We start from the raw sequence: 17645 nt of genomic DNA on the forward strand, positions 1-17645 counted from the left end.
CAAAAGGGAGGGGTATGGCCATTAATGATCCAGAGTATCAAACAAAAGGGAGGGGTATGGCCAGTAATGATCCAGAGTATCAAACAAAAGGGAGGGGTATGGCCAGTAATGATCCAGAGTATCAAACAAAAGGGAGGGGTATGGCCAGTAATGATCCCAAGGATCAAACAAAGAAAGAGGTATAGCCAGTAATAATCCCAAGGATCAAACAAAGGGAGAGGTGGGCCCAGTAATAATCCCAAGGATCAATAAAAGGGAGAGGTGGGCCCAGTAATAATCCCAAGGATCAAACAAAGGGACAGGTGAGGCCAGTAATGATCCCAAGGATCATTGAGGGCAACCTGTGAAGGATAAAGGTGAATAGGGAGGCAAGATCAAACAAGATTGGGAACAATACAAGGAGAAGAAAAGGAAGGGGTGAAATTAAACCAACATGAGTGAAGGGGGATTTAAGCAGGAAGCCTTACACTGGTGTACAAAGGTGTGGCAATGAAAAAGGAGTGCACTTTGCAGGCCAGCCATGTAAACTCAGCTTCACTGAGCCCATTTTGTAACCCCCCCCCCCCCCCCACAAAGAGACTTATCATCTCCAGTTACACCAAGCATCTTTTCTCTTCCCTTTTCTCAAAGTCAACAGCTCCCTGGTCCCTGCGCCTCACATCGTCCCCCTCCAGAGGGCGAGCACTCACGTCGACATCCCCGTGGGCCAGCCCATCAAGCTCCACTTCCGCATCCGGGGACAGCCCCGCCCGAAGATCACCTGGCTGAGGAATGATGTGGAGGTGGTGGAAACAGAGGAGGTTGAGGTACAACATACTTTTGTTAAGCCCTTTCCCTTGATCCAAGCCAGATAAAGGGCATAGTTTATCCCTTTATTGTGCTTCATTTGCCGGTTAGTGTGCATGCTGGAGCACTTTGTTTGCCGATTAGCACAGATGTCTCGAAACTAAGGTTCCATGTCATCTGCTCCTGGGACAATTGCTCCCATGAAATATCTGTATGCGAAACCAAACATAAATTCTATGAACGAACATAACCCCAATCCTCACATCAAACTGAACCTAAAAGCCTACCACAACCCTATCCCTACTCTAGGGAGAAAATAAGAAAAATTGTCACAGGAGCAAATGTCTGGTCACCGGAATCTAATGCTCAATGAATAGAGATTACCAAATCCTATGGATTTGCTGCGGTCTTGACATTCTGCGGCCGCTGCATTCTACAACTTGTTAAAGAGGAGTATCCTAAAGAGGAGTATTATTGATAGAACAACACCCAGGTTAAAAACTCATCTTTTGAACAATACATTCTACGTTTGAATTACATATTTATGTCGTGATTACAGTGTATTACTTGTAATTCGCAGTAGAGTATATTATTAATAGTAGCTGCGCAACATAAATCGTCTGTTGAGAATGAGAAGGACATTAAGTTGGCTTGAACACTATGGGTTTAGTGACAACTTAACGCCCTTATCATTTTCAACCGACGAAATGTCCTTTATTATTATTTTTATTATCAATGATATTAATCCAATGGTATTGTAGGGATACTGGCAATCTTGTTTATGAGTATACAATGTACATCCACCATGACCTGTTTCTTACCTTAGATCATTGAGGAAGAGACGGTACACACCCTGGTCATCAAGGACCCCAAGCCGGAGGCTGCAGGAAAGTACACAGTGGTGGCTGAGAATGAGAGGGGCAAGGAGAGTGTGACGATCATCATCAACGTGTCTGGAACGATGTAAGTCAAATCTATCAATTAAAAACAGATGTTTCTTTGGTTCTCTGTTATGATGTAGGACTGAAGAGGTTAGTGAGTTTTATATTGTAGACTTTTGAAAAAGCATTTTCTTTCATATACAATGCCCCATGAAATACAAAATATAATTGTATATCAAATATACTGTGATATCAAAGATAGAGATAATGTGATTTTGGTCAAAGAATCATCCAACTTCGATCACTAAAATAGAGGACTGATTTTCTTGATGATAATCTTTCTGTAGGGCTCCTGTACCTGGACCTGGTGCTGTAGTGGTCCGTCCAGCCCAACCGATCCTCTTCTCCGAGCACCTATCAGATAAACAGGTGGTGGAGAGTACAGAGATTAAACTGAGGGTCCGTATCGAGGAGAAACCATCAGCACAGGTGAGGGTGAAGCTTTTCTTTTCTTTTGCTGTGTTTTGTCATGTTTTGTTTTGTTTTGTTTTGTTCTTACATAACAAATTCATTGACAGAGTAATTTACATGTAAGAATGAGTTGATAACATAATTTGTTAATGTTATTTGAACTCTTTCCATTTCTTTATCTTATCTCTATCCTTTCATCTTTTGTTGCACTTTGAGCATTGCATTTCACAGATTTGGCACAATATTGATTGCAACTATTACAGTGATCATTATTAGTATCATCAGACTTATAAATTATTTTGATGATGTAGAGGCTTGGTTAAGAATGTCATGTTTTACATGTATGTATTCTAAATAATTGTAATATGTGTCAGTTAGTAAACCTTTGTAACAATATTTTATACTCACTGAAGTATACTCCGGCAGGTGTCTGTGGGGAAACTCGTGTTATGGCAAAATCAGCTTGTCCTCAAAGGTTTAAGATTGGGTGGTGATAAGGGGCTCCAAGAACTGAAATTTCAGTCTTTGAAAAAGAAAAAGAAAAAAAATCAATGGCCATACAGAGGTTCGGCAGAGGCAATTATGGGTTCTCAGAGATATAGAGAAGACCAAACTACAATTTTGTATGATGTTGTGAGTAACATTGTTAGTGAATAACTGAAAATAGATGGAATCTATTGCATCTCCAGTTCTCAGCTAAGTATAGCTGTATATACTAATGTATCTCCAATTATGTTCAAGTTCGAGATGATTAATTTCATCTCCAACAAATTAGGGATACAATGAAATGTTCGCATATACAAATGATGTCATGAAATCAGTACAACAATGTGATGAACATAATATCATGTAATAAAGACACACTGTCAGGTAAATTATTAACAGAGATACATTGTACAAATAAATACTATATCATTATGGTAATCTCAGAAACAATTTGTTGGAAATGGAGGGGACTGCTAAAAAGCATTCTTATTTATGTTCATTCTTATCTTATGTTCTTCTTTGGCAGCAGATCCTTACTCCTCCTATCTCTCCCCCTTCGCAGGTGCGCTGGTTCTTTAACAACACCCCCATCCAACCCTCTGACCGGGTCGAGTTCCTCCGCGACGGCGACGTCTACTACCTCGTCATCAAGAGGCCGACGCTGAACGACGCCGGGACGTACCAGTGTCGGGCGGAGACGGAGGTCAGCGTCGTCACTACAGAGTGCACCATCATGGTCAATGGTAAGAGAGCTCTTAGGTTCCTTACAACTCTCCACGTCTCCTATTCTCTCATCTCCATACAAGTGGAGCCTCAACTTCAAGCTCACCATTGCCCTTGACTGTTACTACATGTATATGTGACCCTGCATCACAAAACCAACAAAAAGTCGCCAGACATGGATTTTTAGTTAAGAGCAGATTCTGAAAGAGCAGACTTTAAGCTTTAAAATGATGTATAACTCAATTCAAATGGACTCACCTAACCTATCTAAATATTGGAAAGAAAGCACACACTCTGGAAAAGTGTGAACTTAAAAGAGAGGCTCTGAAGAAAAGGGTCTATTCAAGTGTTAAATCTTTCCCAAGCAGTACTAGCTATGCGATGAATGGGACAGAAAACAGGATGTAAACCACTGGAGCAACAACAATGAAGGAATTATCAGATTAAGCTGAAATTGAGCATGTTTTATTAACACATTATATCCACAATTAATACCAACTTTCAAAGCAGTAGCAGCATTCTTTCTAAAGTTATTAGAGTTTAAAGTGAAGAGTGTGTACAGGGTTTTTAAGAAATGAAAAGGGGACTCTCAAGACACACCTGATCACACTATTCTACAAAAAAGTGATAAAAATAGTGCTATTTAGCACTCTGTAATAGTGCCTTTGAAAATTTTTCTTGAAATTCTTCAAAGGAATGAAACTCTTTCTGACGTCATAGATGAATTAAAATCTATGCTGTGTCCAAAGCCTTGTTAACATCAGCACTCTGTCCGTATCTGCATTATTGACATTGATGATGTTTTTTGATGTTTTGTGTAATGCCCTGTAACCATCAGACAAACAAGCCCCAGACTTCATCACCCCCCTTGAGAGTGTAGTGGCCCCTGAGGGCAGCACCATCAGAATGGAGTGTCGCATCACGGGATCACCAACGCCTGAAGTAAGGTTCTTCTTCGTATACACCACTTTCTATTTCATATCACACAGTCACTGGTATACAGTGTATCATAAATGGTTTGGTTATGACTTCTTACATCTCAATAAGAGGTTTAATCTGTACAGGCATGCCAAATAGTGTAATACACATTTCAGCTGCCATTTTAAAAGTTGCTACTGGCAAACTGTGCATGAATGTGGGTAAAACTGCACAGGAAGTGTCTTAACTCTTTATGTGCCACGTTCGCACGCCCGACTCAGTCGACGGCGTGCCAACTTCGCATATTCTGCTCAAATGCACAAACCCGGCCAAACTGATCGATAAATCACCAAGGGCCACAATGCAATGAAAGCGTTTTTTGCAATTACGTGCCTGTTACATGTAGCTTGCATTCTATGTGATCATTGTCTGTCAGTGATTGTTCCTTACTGGATTTGCGACTAAATTCCAATTTTCTGCCACTGTTTTGTGTGAAAAAGTTATGCCTTTGCAATACTGTAGGTATACTGGTCATTTGAAAAAAAAAAATAAAATAAATCGTAGATTCGTCGCACAATTTACATCAATGCAAAGCCTGGAATTTTCTCTACAACTTTGCTCATTACATGTACGAGAAACAGAACCCTACAAGATTTATGTATTTTTTAAAACTGACTGTATTGCCAGATAATGACTATGCTACTGTCTCAGAATGGTGTGGCACACAGGGCATTTACACCATGGCACATAAAGAGTTAAGAAGAATAGTAACTCTATTTGTCATGAATGATTACTTGAGATTCAAAAGAATGAAGACACAGGGTTGATATTTTGATCTTGAAAAGCATTAGATTTAATATCTAGTACAGAGGTACACTGTAGATGTTGCAGCTACACGATAAATGTACATACTCCTCGGGGTTTATGTGTTTTTAAAGATCTCTTACAGTGCAGTGTTTGCACATGTTCGCGTGTCTCACAGCTTTATGTAGTCAACTTCCTGTACTTTGTCTTCCAGTTATGCATCTCAACTAAATGCATTTGTACAGTGTACATTTTACCTGTCAATATCAATGTTGCCAAGATTTCATGTTGCGTGTGTATTTGTGTGTGTTTTGTCACTACAGGTGAAGTGGACAAAGGACGAGCGTTACATCACAGAGACGTCTCGGGTCCGTTTCCTCACAGAGGGCGACAGACGCATCCTGCTCATCCTCCAGGCGCGCCCCAGCGATGCGGGCAGCTACCGCATCTCCCTTAGCAACCAGTTCGGCACCTCGGTGTCCTCTGCCACTCTGCTTATCGATGGTAAGCTCTTGTAATTTACTCTGAGTTTATCACATCAGTAGATTTGATGTTATTTTCTGAGATTAGTCCCATGTACTGGAGTTAGTGTACATGTACAGTAGGTATCAGTGATCCACAAGGGCTAATGTACATGTACACTGTATGATACAGAAGCACCTTGCCGTAAGTTTCATCTCATGAAGCTATCAAATTTCCTCAGTAAAATTCCCTCCTTGTTCATTTCATCAAATTGGCAATATTTGTAATCCAGAGAAGAAAATTGTCATTCATTCAGTAAACAACAAATTCCTTGTAATTGCCATACACCAGGGATTCCCAGAGATACAATATGTATATCTTTACAGGACATGTTTTCAGGTTTCATTTGTATTTTATCAAATTTTCTTTTCAGTAAATGTGTGAAGTTTTTTATTAAACGTGGTCAATGAGTCACTGATTTGGTCAGTAAAGACAAAATCAAATAAAAAGTGATTGGAAAATTCTTCATAGTAATCATTCATCCACTAGAAAATTCTTGTATACAGTGTACCATAGATGCCTTCTCCCCTTCAAGCTTTGTCTTTAATATGAAATGTAATTTGTCCCAGATCAACTGTAGTGTTAAACATTAAAATGCTCGGAGTAGTTGAAATGTGCATGCCCTAAGCAACGTATGAGGAATCCTTTGATGCTATTTTCTGACTGATCATGAAGAGGCATGTATCACTTTTCATGGACTGTTTTCCCTCTTTCTCATTTTACCCTGCATTTGTCAAACTTTTTCGATCTAGATTCCAGAACATCTCATGCCGTTTTGATGATAAGAAATGATCGGAGAGGTATACAATTCAAAATGATGCATGATGTAAAAATCTTTGAAAAAAAAGAAAAAAATTGAGTCTGTCCCTTTTTCTAATCCGTGTGTAGATAGGAACAAAGTATACCGATGTGAATATGATTGTCTGAACCTCAGCTCAAATTAACATCCTAAACTATTAATAATGTGAAATAATGCTTCATCAGAGTGAGTTGTACTTTGTGTAGTCTTTAGTCATTCATCTCTCTGTGAGCCTACTATCAAATTGCTTGCAATTTCTCACACGAGTATTGACTAATAATGGTTCAAGCACTGTCTTTTTGAAGCCTTTCTAGATAAAAAGAAGTACAAATGTATGTTGTGGAATGCGGTTACTAATTTCTAGTGGAGCAGCTAAAAAAATTGGGAGTACAAATGTACATGTATGAGAAAATTACATGTATTCGTGCAATTAGCACCCATTACGATGGATTTTACAAAAGTGCAACATACTGCCGTAAGGTTGATACAAAGAGCTTTTGTGCAGTTTGAAAAAAGCTTGTATGAAATGATAGTCAAAATATGGACATGTGTGGTTGGATAGGAAAACTTAAATCTGCAGAAGTTGTAGCAAACGCTCTCGCCAGGACACCTATTCCTACATTCTTCGCAGCATTACAGTTGGTTGTGTGTGTTTTTTCTTCAATAGGCTTTACCCATAAAAATTGCAGTGCTATGGGTAGAACTGTGTGATGTAATCATACGGAATTACAAAACTAGTTTAATAGTAAACTTACCTTTATGGAGCTATATCACCAACCTGATAGACAGATGCAAGATGTAGTTTCTTGATAAGCTTGATCAGGGAGGTGTAAGAAAAGGAGAGGCAACTCTTTGTAATTCATGCAAACACATGTTTGGGTTCAAAGCGTTACAATGGGATGTCTAGCATTCCACTTTACGCTTTGAAGTCATGCTCTGCACCGCTCTAGTTGCAAGGCGAAGTTCGGAGACGAAGAACGCATTTCACCTTTCGTTGAATTACAAGCTTTATTTCCACTTAAAATTTTAAATTGTCAGTTTTACACTGCATTTTGATTAGCTGCTCCAAGTCAAAGTACACAAATTCATTGTTGCCATCACATTGAAAGAGAGAGAGCAAAATGTAGTAGGGGAAGTATTTCTAGATGTGAGAGCGCTAGTCCCGATTATTGATGCTCTCTTTTGTCAAAGCACCTGATTTCCACCTGTAGTTAAGCCCATAACTTCTCGGCGGTGCCGCGCATCCTTCAAAGGAGAGCAGGAGTTGTCTGTCCTTTTCTTACACCTCCCTGGCTTGATGTACCTGTAGCATGTGTGTGACTGTCTTGCTGACAATAATGATTTGCTGGTTTTCAAGTCTTGACCTTTAACCCTGTTGACCAGTGATAATAATTGGATAATCAAACCTCTGTCTTAATAGCCCATCCAATGTGAGGTGTGTGAGACAGAAAGGTATGGCATCTTGGTCCTGCATGTGGTATTTTGAATGCTCGGCTGCAAATGTTCTTATGGGAATGATTTTGTGTTCTACCTTTTCTTTCTTATTTTTGTTTTGAAAGATGTTTGTTTGCATGCTATTAACCATGTTCTGTATCAAGTGTCTGTAGAATGGAACTTTAGGGGACAAGCATACTAAATTATAAATGTACTAAATTGCTTTTGCTCTGTTTTGTTTTTGTTTGGTTATTGCTCTGGCTAAAAAAAAAAAACAACAAACTACAACAACAACTACAAAACTGCCTTCATTTTTCAGACATCGACCAAAATAGATTTCTTTGATCAAAATTCAACATCAGGACGTGGCTGGTAATGTTTAGCAGTGTGTTGTATTTCTTTGTCAGTTAGAATGAATGTTCGCACAGCTGTTAGAAAGAAAATTCAGAGGCGTATAGTAACACCTTGCTGAGCAAAAGAAAGCTACATGTATCTAGATTTAAAAATAAACGACAACAACGACACTCCAAAGGTGCCTCGTTAGCATTTAAGTGGCTTCTTCAGACAGGAAGATGCGTTCAATATGATTTCTTCATTTTAATCTCAATAAAGAAACTGCACAATCCTTTGGTTAAAATAAAAAAAAAGAACATGTGGACAAAATGCCACTAGACATCCAAACACTTCTTTTTCAGGTTACCAATGTACTTGTCACTAAGTAGAAATATTGATATTGCAGAGATTCTTAGATGGTATTACTAGGTTATCACTTTCGGGATGATTCCGAGAGAGATTTTGCCAAAATGAATGTACATGTACATTTGTAGGCCTATATTTTACATTTATGATACCTACAATTGCAGATACATCGTATCATCACACAGGATTGTAGAGTCTGTTTTTTTTTCTGAAGGGTTCTCTCTTTATCTTTTCAGAAATGATTTCTACCCCCCCCCCCTTGCATGTAAAAAATGGATGAAATGATATGCAATTTGTGATTTCTGTAATGCCATAAGGCTTGATGCAGCGTTTTATAAGTTGTACCTTTTTTTCTTGCTCTTTAAAACAGCGTGATTTAATGCTAGACTGACTTCTTTTCAAATAATAATGAAAATATATAGTGTGAAGAAGGGTTTTGTTCTTGTCTTTCCAGATTTGAGTTGGACTTTTTGAATTTAGTTTCAGCTTTTCATTTGCTGGACATTGTTTGCATACTTGTTTTAATTTGCATTGGTTGTTTTTGTTATTGTATATGCATGGTTTGCGTCAAATCATTGTGTAAAGAAGGAAACTATTCATAACGTTCAATACTACAGTTTTATGATTTGTGTTAAGTATAAAAATACAATATGACATTTTAAGTAAAGGTATTGACTGTTAGTTGTTGTTGTTTTTTCATGCATACTGTCAATCACTTGAACAAGTATTGTCTGGAAATATGTACACTGTAGCTCTTGTTCTCTTCCATTAAGAGATTGTATTGACAATTTTCCATTCAGATGTATTTTTAAGGGTCACAGAAGAAAGATAGCAACAACACCAACAAAATACCTTATAGTGGTCAATGCTCTACAGATAGTTTATGTACAGTACTCTACTAGGAATCTAACATGTCTTTTTTTTTTCAATAGAAGCAATGCCTAATTGCTGACTAGTTTGGGTGATGGACAGTAGATAAAGTGCTATGTTCAATGTTTATCTCTCTGCTATGAGGACTAGAGCCCTCTGTATGTGGACAATCTTTTGAACAGGTACAGGTACACATGTATCCCATAAGATGGATTGAATTGTGTTACATCTAATCATTTCTGATATTCTGATAGGGCCACTTTGTAACTGCTACTTCTTTTCTTGTAATTGTTAAAAACTTGATTCCTAAGCATTCCAGTCATGATTTGATGTGCCTTGGCTAGCTGTTTACTGACTTTAATCCCCATTTTAACTATGGAATTGAAAGCGAATATACATTTGGATGTTTTCTTGCCATTTTTTGACGGCCAAAGGTCAATTTCAGAGGGAAGGAATTTTTCTCTTTTAAGAGATTTTCTAGATATTTTTTATGTAAAGTCTGTAGCTATTGCAAAGGGAATTTATTGCAAAAAGAGTGAGAAGTAGGGCCACTCGTATCCATGTACATGTACTGAAGAACAACACAGGCCTTGATAGCAAATTTAGGAATTTAAGGACAGCCATGCTACTGTAGATAAACAGGTTTGGACATGCAATTGCAATCCATTGAGGACGAGTCCTGAGTACATGTACCCAGGCAAGTGTCTATGGGAAATGCGTGCTGTAGCAAAATTATTCCGTCCTCAACGGGTAAATGGAACCCAAGATGGTATAGGCTAAAGACAATACTACATGCCCTCGAATTGGCAGAAGTAGTAGTACAATTTTTGTATTTTGAGGGTGATGAGCACTATGTTTTTATTTGTTTCCTAGGTGAGAAAGAACCCGAGGAGCAGCCTGTTATCATCATCAGACTGAATGATCTTGAGATGCAGCCTGGTGACCGAGCACAGTTTAAGGTTAAGATCCAGGGCAACCCACAGCCACAGGTCCAGTGGTTCAAAGACAGCGTCGAGATCCACTCCGATACCAGGATCGAGGTGAGCATGGGGTGATCATATCACCCCACCCCCTTATGACCATTACATAATATGTGACCATGCACCACAAAACCAACAAAAAGTTGCACGCACTGATTATGTGTGTGGATTGAAAATAGGTGAAATGGGTCAACCTTGCCAATCTGGAGTTTTTCATGTTTTCTGAAAGAACAAGTCTTCTTCTACATTATGCTAAAGTTTGGGATCATAGAATGAACAGGAAATTGTGTTTTTAGCCATTTTTCTGAAACACTTTTTTGTAGAATAGTGTGATTAGGTGTGTCTTATGGAGTCCTCTTTTCATTTCTTAAAAACCATGTACATGCAGTCATACTCTTCTATTTCAACTCTAATAACTTTAGAAAGGTTGATGCTACTGCTTTGAAAGTTGGCATTAATCATGGACACAATGTGTTGATAAAACATGCTCAATTTCAGCTTAATCTGATAATCCCTTCATTGCTGTTGCTCCTGTGGTTTACATCCTGTTTTTTGTCCCATTCATCGCACAGCTAGTAGCACAGCTTGGTGAAGATTAACCCGTTGAGGACGAGTCCCGAGTATACTCGGGCAGGGGTCTATGGAAAATGCGTGTTGTAGCAAAATCAGTCCGTCCTCAACGGGTTAAGTGCTTGAATAGACCCTGTACTTCAGAGCTTCTTTTCTCAGTTCACACTTTTCCGGAGTGTGTGCTTTCCAGTATTTAGGTAGGTTAGGAGAGTCCATTTGAATTGAGTTATACATCATTTTAAAGCTTGTCTGCTCTTCCAGAATCTGCTCTTCACTAAAAATTCATGTCTGGCGACTTTTTGTTGGTTTTGTGATGCAAGGAAACAAGTTCATTTTCAAGCTTTTGGCAAAATACTTTTCTCTATTTGTAAGTTATTTGGAATTTAAATGAATTTTCTCTTGGCTGTATGCAAAAATTCAAATTTTTTTACTCCAAAAATTCAAATGTTGAAACACTTGGAGTCAAAAGGGGCCTGAGCTCTCGATCCTAGCAGAATCTTCTTCAGAGGCAAAGTGACAAACAGGCAGGGTAAGCAATCACGTAAGGACTACACACAACAAGGACAGTCAGGGGAGGGCTAGGGACACAGAACAAAGAAAACAAAAGGGGTGGGTTAGAAGTTAGAAGCAGGGAGCCCAACAAGCAAGGGAGGGGGATTAAAGCAAGGGGTGAACAGACAAAAAGGCAGAGATTAGCCAGTGATGATCCCAAGGATCATGGAGGGGGGTGGGGCAAACTGAGGGATAAAGATGAACAGGGAGGCAACATCAAATGAGACAGGGAACAACAGAAGGATATGAAGAATAGGAAAAGATTCAAATAGCAACAGCATGAGTGAAGGGGAGTGGGGCTGCACCAGCAGTGAGTCCTAGCCTGGTGTACAAAGATGTGGCAACAAAATGACAGCGAGAATCAACCAACAAATGCAAAGTACAAAACATACTTTATCAATACACTGGTTGAGATATATCAGTAATGCATTATACATGTACCTGTATATACACCCTGTATTACCTTCCTACCTTTTTTTGCATTGGAATAGCATGTTTGTATACATGTACTTGAGTATATACAAGGTACATGTGTCTATGAGTGGCAAAACATCCATACATGTATTATCCTTTAATTGAGGAATATGAAGATATTGCTCTTTACCAGAAGATGTCTTGGAACCAATTTTAGAAAGAATTACAATCATGGCTTAAAAAAGAGTAAAAATCAGATGACCTAACAGATCATGTAATCTATATTGTGACACAAGGCTGTACCTGTTGTGCATGGTAACGTTGAGCAATCAACAGGTACATGTAACACATCATGTTTTTGTCTGTTTCTTTCTTTCTTTTTGGGGGATTGTATTTGATATTGATGAAACAAACTGCATCTTGTGATCTTAAAATGTCCCTGGAGTACATTTTCATATTCTACTTACTTTTCGTCCGTCTCTCATATGTTTCATGATTTATTAGGCACATACATTTGTATCTCTTACAATGTATGTCACAAGTTTCCTAGTGTGATTTCTTATCTGCCTTCCTCCCGCATCCTCTCTGCTAACCTCCCAGATCACACAAACCGGAGAGCATCACATGCTAGCCATACCCAAGGTGGAGCCCTCCGACTCTGGTACATACAGCGTCGTGGCAACCAACCCCAGAGGGCGGGACGTCTCCGCGGCAACTCTGGTCATAGATGGTATGTCAAAGTTCTGACTGTGATGGTGGGCTATGATGAAAAATAAACGGGTCTAAAGAGTGTTCTAGCACTTGGCTGACTGGATACCATAAGTAACCAACTACAGATCTCATGATTTATTCTGTAGCCTGTTGAGGTTTTTGTGTTGTTTTTTCCCAAAGCGTTTTAACCAAATATGTCATGAAGGTACAAAATTGAATCAATTCAACTGGACAGACTGATTTGATTCCGAGAACGGTTTCACATCCCATCCTGGACGCTTCATCAGCTCGTCTGATTTGATGGTACTGTAGGAAGGCATCATTACGTACATTTGTGTGCCATGCTTTTGCCCCATGCTGCCATATTTCGTACAGTATGGAAAAGGCTCTGATTTGTTTGAAGAATTGCTTTGGACATTCTTAAGTTACATCCCAAATACTGTATATTACATTTCATTCATCTTCCATTGGCAAATTTGTATTGCTTTGGTGCTGAGCTAAATACAATGTACAACGTTGTATGTCCCCTGGGCCCCATATCATAAAAGATGTTAGGGTAGCAACTCTTGCTGGAATGGCAACTTCCCATAGCAACAGCCAATCAGGAAGCTGGATTCTTGTCATTACCATGACAATTGCCATTCCAGTAAGAGTTGCTATCATAGCAACTTTTTTTTTTTTAATGAAATGGGGCCCTGTACACATCCTGGATACATGTTTGTTAGTTAGGAAAAGATCTGGACATGCAAGAAAATATTCTTGCTGTATATTCTGTATATTGAACGTCAGTCATTCCATCCCAGAAAATCTGCCAGAAAACCTGTGATACCAATTAATGTCATATTTGAGTGGAGATTTGAGTGGAGATTCTGGAAGAAAATGTCAGACAGGTTGTGAGGAAATACACCTACACCTATATGCTGATGGAAAAGCTAATGGTATATAATCTCGGCAAGCATTCTGTTATCTCTGAGATGAAATCATCTCTCATTTGTGATGAAATTGAACAAAGACACAGTGTTTTATTTTTAAAACAGGTCATTGTGTGCATTGTGTACAACGTGTACGTTAGCGATGCCAAGCGTACAAAGACCCTTTTAGGGTATTTTTTCCCCAAGCCATGTATGGTCTTCCTCATAGTGTACGATCAGATTTAGCATTATCACTTCCATCTCTCAGTCTGCTACCTTCATCCACTATCCTCGTCTGTTCTACCACCTCAATCTGTCTGCTTCACAACTGAAATACACATTGTAAGTATGTAATTCCTCATCTTGTGTAGCACATGTTATGTTGTCATGGTAACAATATTTCATTCTTCCTCTGTAGTACCAAAGACCCCGACAGCGGCACCCCACTTCGTGCAGACCTTCGGCAACCGACGTTGCTTTGAGGGTGAGTCGCTGGTGTTTGAGTGCCGCATCACGGGCGACCCCAAACCGGTCGTCTCCTGGTTCAAGGACGGAGTCAGGGTGGAGCAGGGCGTTTTCTCCATTACAGAGGAGGGTGAGATCCACCGCCTTGAGATCCAAGAGGTCTTCGACGAGGATGCCGGAGTCTACGAGTGTCGCGCCAAGAACGCATACGGAGAGGCCATCTGCGTTGCCACGTTGCGCATCAAAGGTGAGTTGTCACCGCGGTGGGCCAAGCGGTAACCATGGCGATATCTGTACGCATCACCTCAGCATCATGCTTTACCTCCTCACTAAAGCTCTCTCATGGACTCTGCTATATACCGGTCCTCTTTTCATCAGCATTGCCTTGTATTGTACATGTATATCTAACATGTAGTCACACTGTAGAGCTTCCATCATTCTTCAGAAAAAGAATAGTAATTTGTTCATTTCTTACTTTATGAAACGTATATGACATACACTGTATCCTTCTTGAGACACTGGAACACATGAACACCTTGGTTCTTGACGTCTTAGTGAATTTGAGGTTGAGACATTTTTTCATACTTTGCAGAGTCTCCTTATGTCTGTGGCAAATCTTGATCACAATTTCATGATTTCATTGACAGTTAACTAGTAATTGTCGACACATATGTGCTTTGATCTTGCCAAGTGTACAGCAATGTCCAATGATTTTGGTCTAAACGCTGTCAGCGAAAGACACTGATGATTATCCATCATTACATATTGATCATAATCTATATGTCACACCTGTAGTAATACCTTTAAAGAGCAGTGATAACACAGTGCTTTCTACTTTCTATGCAAATTTTGTCATGGTAACAATATTTTTGAAAAGGAGTTTATGGTACGTATGTAGTTACAATGTAGGTGACAAGTTGTGTTTTTCTTGCCATTCAGTGGCTCATTTAACTCTTTTGAGAGAAGAACTTGTTCCACGGTGTAAAGCACTAAGGGATAGTTGGTATACATGAAGTAAGATGATGTAGTAAGATCAATGTTGTCATGCTCGTAAGTATGCAGCACTTCAATCAAAGAATAGACATTGAATGAGTTACTGGTGTATACTGTACGGTAATGTAGGGTATACAATAGCAAAGTACATACGGTAGGCCATGACCAAAGGCTTAACTTGTACTGTTTTTTTTTTTACATTGTAAACCAAACTCAAATACAATGTACATGTAATCTTTTTTACAAGTACAATTTTCATGAAGGCCGTAGAAATAGTGATATACCAAATCAAAGGGTGGAGTTATATGAAGTGTGTATACAACAGAATTACAAATATTTACAGCACCTTCTTTCTCAGTGCCATCTACATGTAGACATCACTTCCACAATGTCATGTTAGAATTGTGTTACCATTTGGTCTGTTACCCTATTCTCACACCCAATTTTCTCTGTAAGCTGTATATGGTATAGCTTTTCCCACTGTGTTGAACATCTGCAATTCTTAGCCTTGCTCATAAAACAGCCTGGCTGTAGCTGCCACCCTTACTATCATATTTTGAAGAATATTTTGAAAATGAAATGACCAGAAGACCAAGAATTACAGTATGCATATAACTATCTTAGCAGGTAAATCTGCCTCATTTGCTTGGCAGAAAACAAGATGTCGTGCAGCTTTTTTAACTTGTTAGATTTCTCTAATGGGGTGATGATGTAATTTGTTTGTATGTTAACTCCTTATTGGAACTGGATGTGTCATGCAGCAGGTGTGTTAAGATTTCCTTTTTTGGAGGCAAAAAGTTTATCAGATTTTCTCTATTGGTGAACATCACTTGTGAACATTTATATCAGATGACATGAACAACATTTGCGAGAAAAGGGGAATGTGTTGAATATGTGCTGGAAAGAATGAATATATCTATTTGAATCAAATTTTAAAAGATCATGATATTAGGGAAATTCTTTCATGCATAATTCTTTACTACTTTTATACAATCCAAAGGAACCTTAAACAGGATAATACTTGTCTGTAATATTTCCCTGCTGTGCAAATTTACAGTACGTCTGTTCAAAGTACAGTTGTATGCTTTACTCTGTACATCTCTTTAGTACAATCCAAAGATATCATGATTGGATAGTTGGTCATCATGTATTGTACAATAATGTTGGACATACCCTACAAATATTTGATATCGAGCTTGCCTTTGCTTTCTGGGTGTGAAATGTTCCCGTTTTTGAAATATCCATGCCAGAAATGCAGAAAATATATTTATATAGTTTTTCATCTGGCTTGAACCCTAACCATTATCCAGCGACACCCATTCATTACTGTCATCCTCTGCCAATGTATAGTACACATGCATCCTGAACATTATATACCTTGTATTCACATGACGTAGTATTGCTGTGCAGTCCTATATATCTGTTCATCCTGTACCTTTATTTGGTTATTGCTTCAGACCAGAACAGACCCCATCCCTTTGCCAAATAAAATGAAACATACTTGTTCAATATAGTATGAAAAAAAAAAATGCAACCTTTGCAATGAAAAAGAATGAAAAAACGGAAGAAAAAAAAATAGAAATTTACAACTCAATGCATAGAATGCTATGAATATGTGTACTGCATGAATTTATGTAAGAGTAATACTTCGTGGAGAGAAATCAAAAGCAGGCAACTAAAGAAGATAAGTGGCTCATGAAGAAAGTAAGAACACACATTATCATTATTATTTTTTTTTTTTTGAGTTTGGTAATCTTGCTCATTAGCAAGGTATGCCATCAATCAAAGCTTAGCATAAATGATGGATGTGTATTTGCGACCTTATGTCATGTAGTCCAATTTTACTTATTTTCAAAAAGGTGTTGAAGTGTTTAAAAAATGTAGGTATACCTATTTGTCTCTGTTTTTTTTCTTTGCTTGGATTGTAAATAATGGCATGGTACTGTACAATATACATGAATGTGTACTTTACAAAGTTGTACGGTGTAGAAGATCAGATCCTCAAATGGACTATGTGTGAGGATTCTCAGTTACAGTGTCAGCAAATTACAAAGATTCAAATTATTTGTCAAAATCAGGTCGGTCAGCAGTCCATGGTGAGTTCAGATTTCATCATACAGAAAAAAAGGACATAATGTATGTAACACACAAAAAAGGACTTACAATACGTAATGCAAAAAAAGAACAAAGGTTACAACAACAAAAAAGAATGTGGACTGTTGATTTTCATGCCACTTGTAGAACAATAAACGCAAACGTTGATACTTAATATCATATATGACTTGTCTGAGTTATCTTTTGGTTTTCCAAACTGTCTTCTCTCTCGTGTTTCGGTATTTTGTCTTTACCTGCATGCTTAATGTGGACTTGTCGTTTCTTTGTAATTCATGTCAAAGCACACAAATCAACTTAAGATTGAAATGAAATTTGACTTCCACAAAGACAACTGTGCTGGAAGAAAGAATTCTTTGCTGTGGTGTATTTATAAAGTTGAAGGAGGACATAGGGGAAAAGAACAAAAGTTCCGAATAAGACTTTTTGATAAACAGTGCCTTTGAAGTAAAGTAAACAGAATAATCATATTTTTTGCAGTCAATGCATGAAAGCTAAGCATGATTTTTTTTTTCTTTGAGTGTCTGCAAAATAAACTGTAACA

At 38.4% G+C, this 17645-nt stretch overlaps 1 protein-coding gene across 1 annotated transcript in view; it reads left to right on the top strand.

The window, feature by feature from the left end:
• LOC139728705 (uncharacterized) overlaps positions 1 to 14855 on the top strand; it is a 169470-nt gene extending 154615 nt beyond the window's left edge. Inside the window, exons 59-68 of the mRNA XM_071639651.1 lie at positions 631 to 806; positions 1613 to 1749; positions 2015 to 2156; positions 3187 to 3367; positions 4186 to 4289; positions 5393 to 5573; positions 6344 to 6391; positions 10267 to 10433; positions 12510 to 12639; positions 13950 to 14855. Of these exons, the coding sequence (XP_071495752.1) occupies positions 631 to 806; positions 1613 to 1749; positions 2015 to 2156; positions 3187 to 3367; positions 4186 to 4289; positions 5393 to 5573; positions 6344 to 6391; positions 10267 to 10433; positions 12510 to 12639; positions 13950 to 14275 (1592 nt within the window). The 3' untranslated portion in view covers positions 14276 to 14855. The remainder of the gene's footprint in view (positions 1 to 630; positions 807 to 1612; positions 1750 to 2014; positions 2157 to 3186; positions 3368 to 4185; positions 4290 to 5392; positions 5574 to 6343; positions 6392 to 10266; positions 10434 to 12509; positions 12640 to 13949) is intronic.
• Positions 14856 to 17645: the final 2790 nt, after the last annotated feature.

This window comes from Diadema antillarum, unplaced genomic scaffold, assembly GCF_040938485.1.
Source record: "Diadema antillarum isolate AM-2024a unplaced genomic scaffold, OU_Dant_1.0 scf00000019, whole genome shotgun sequence".
NCBI lineage: Eukaryota > Metazoa > Echinodermata > Echinoidea > Diadematoida > Diadematidae > Diadema > Diadema antillarum.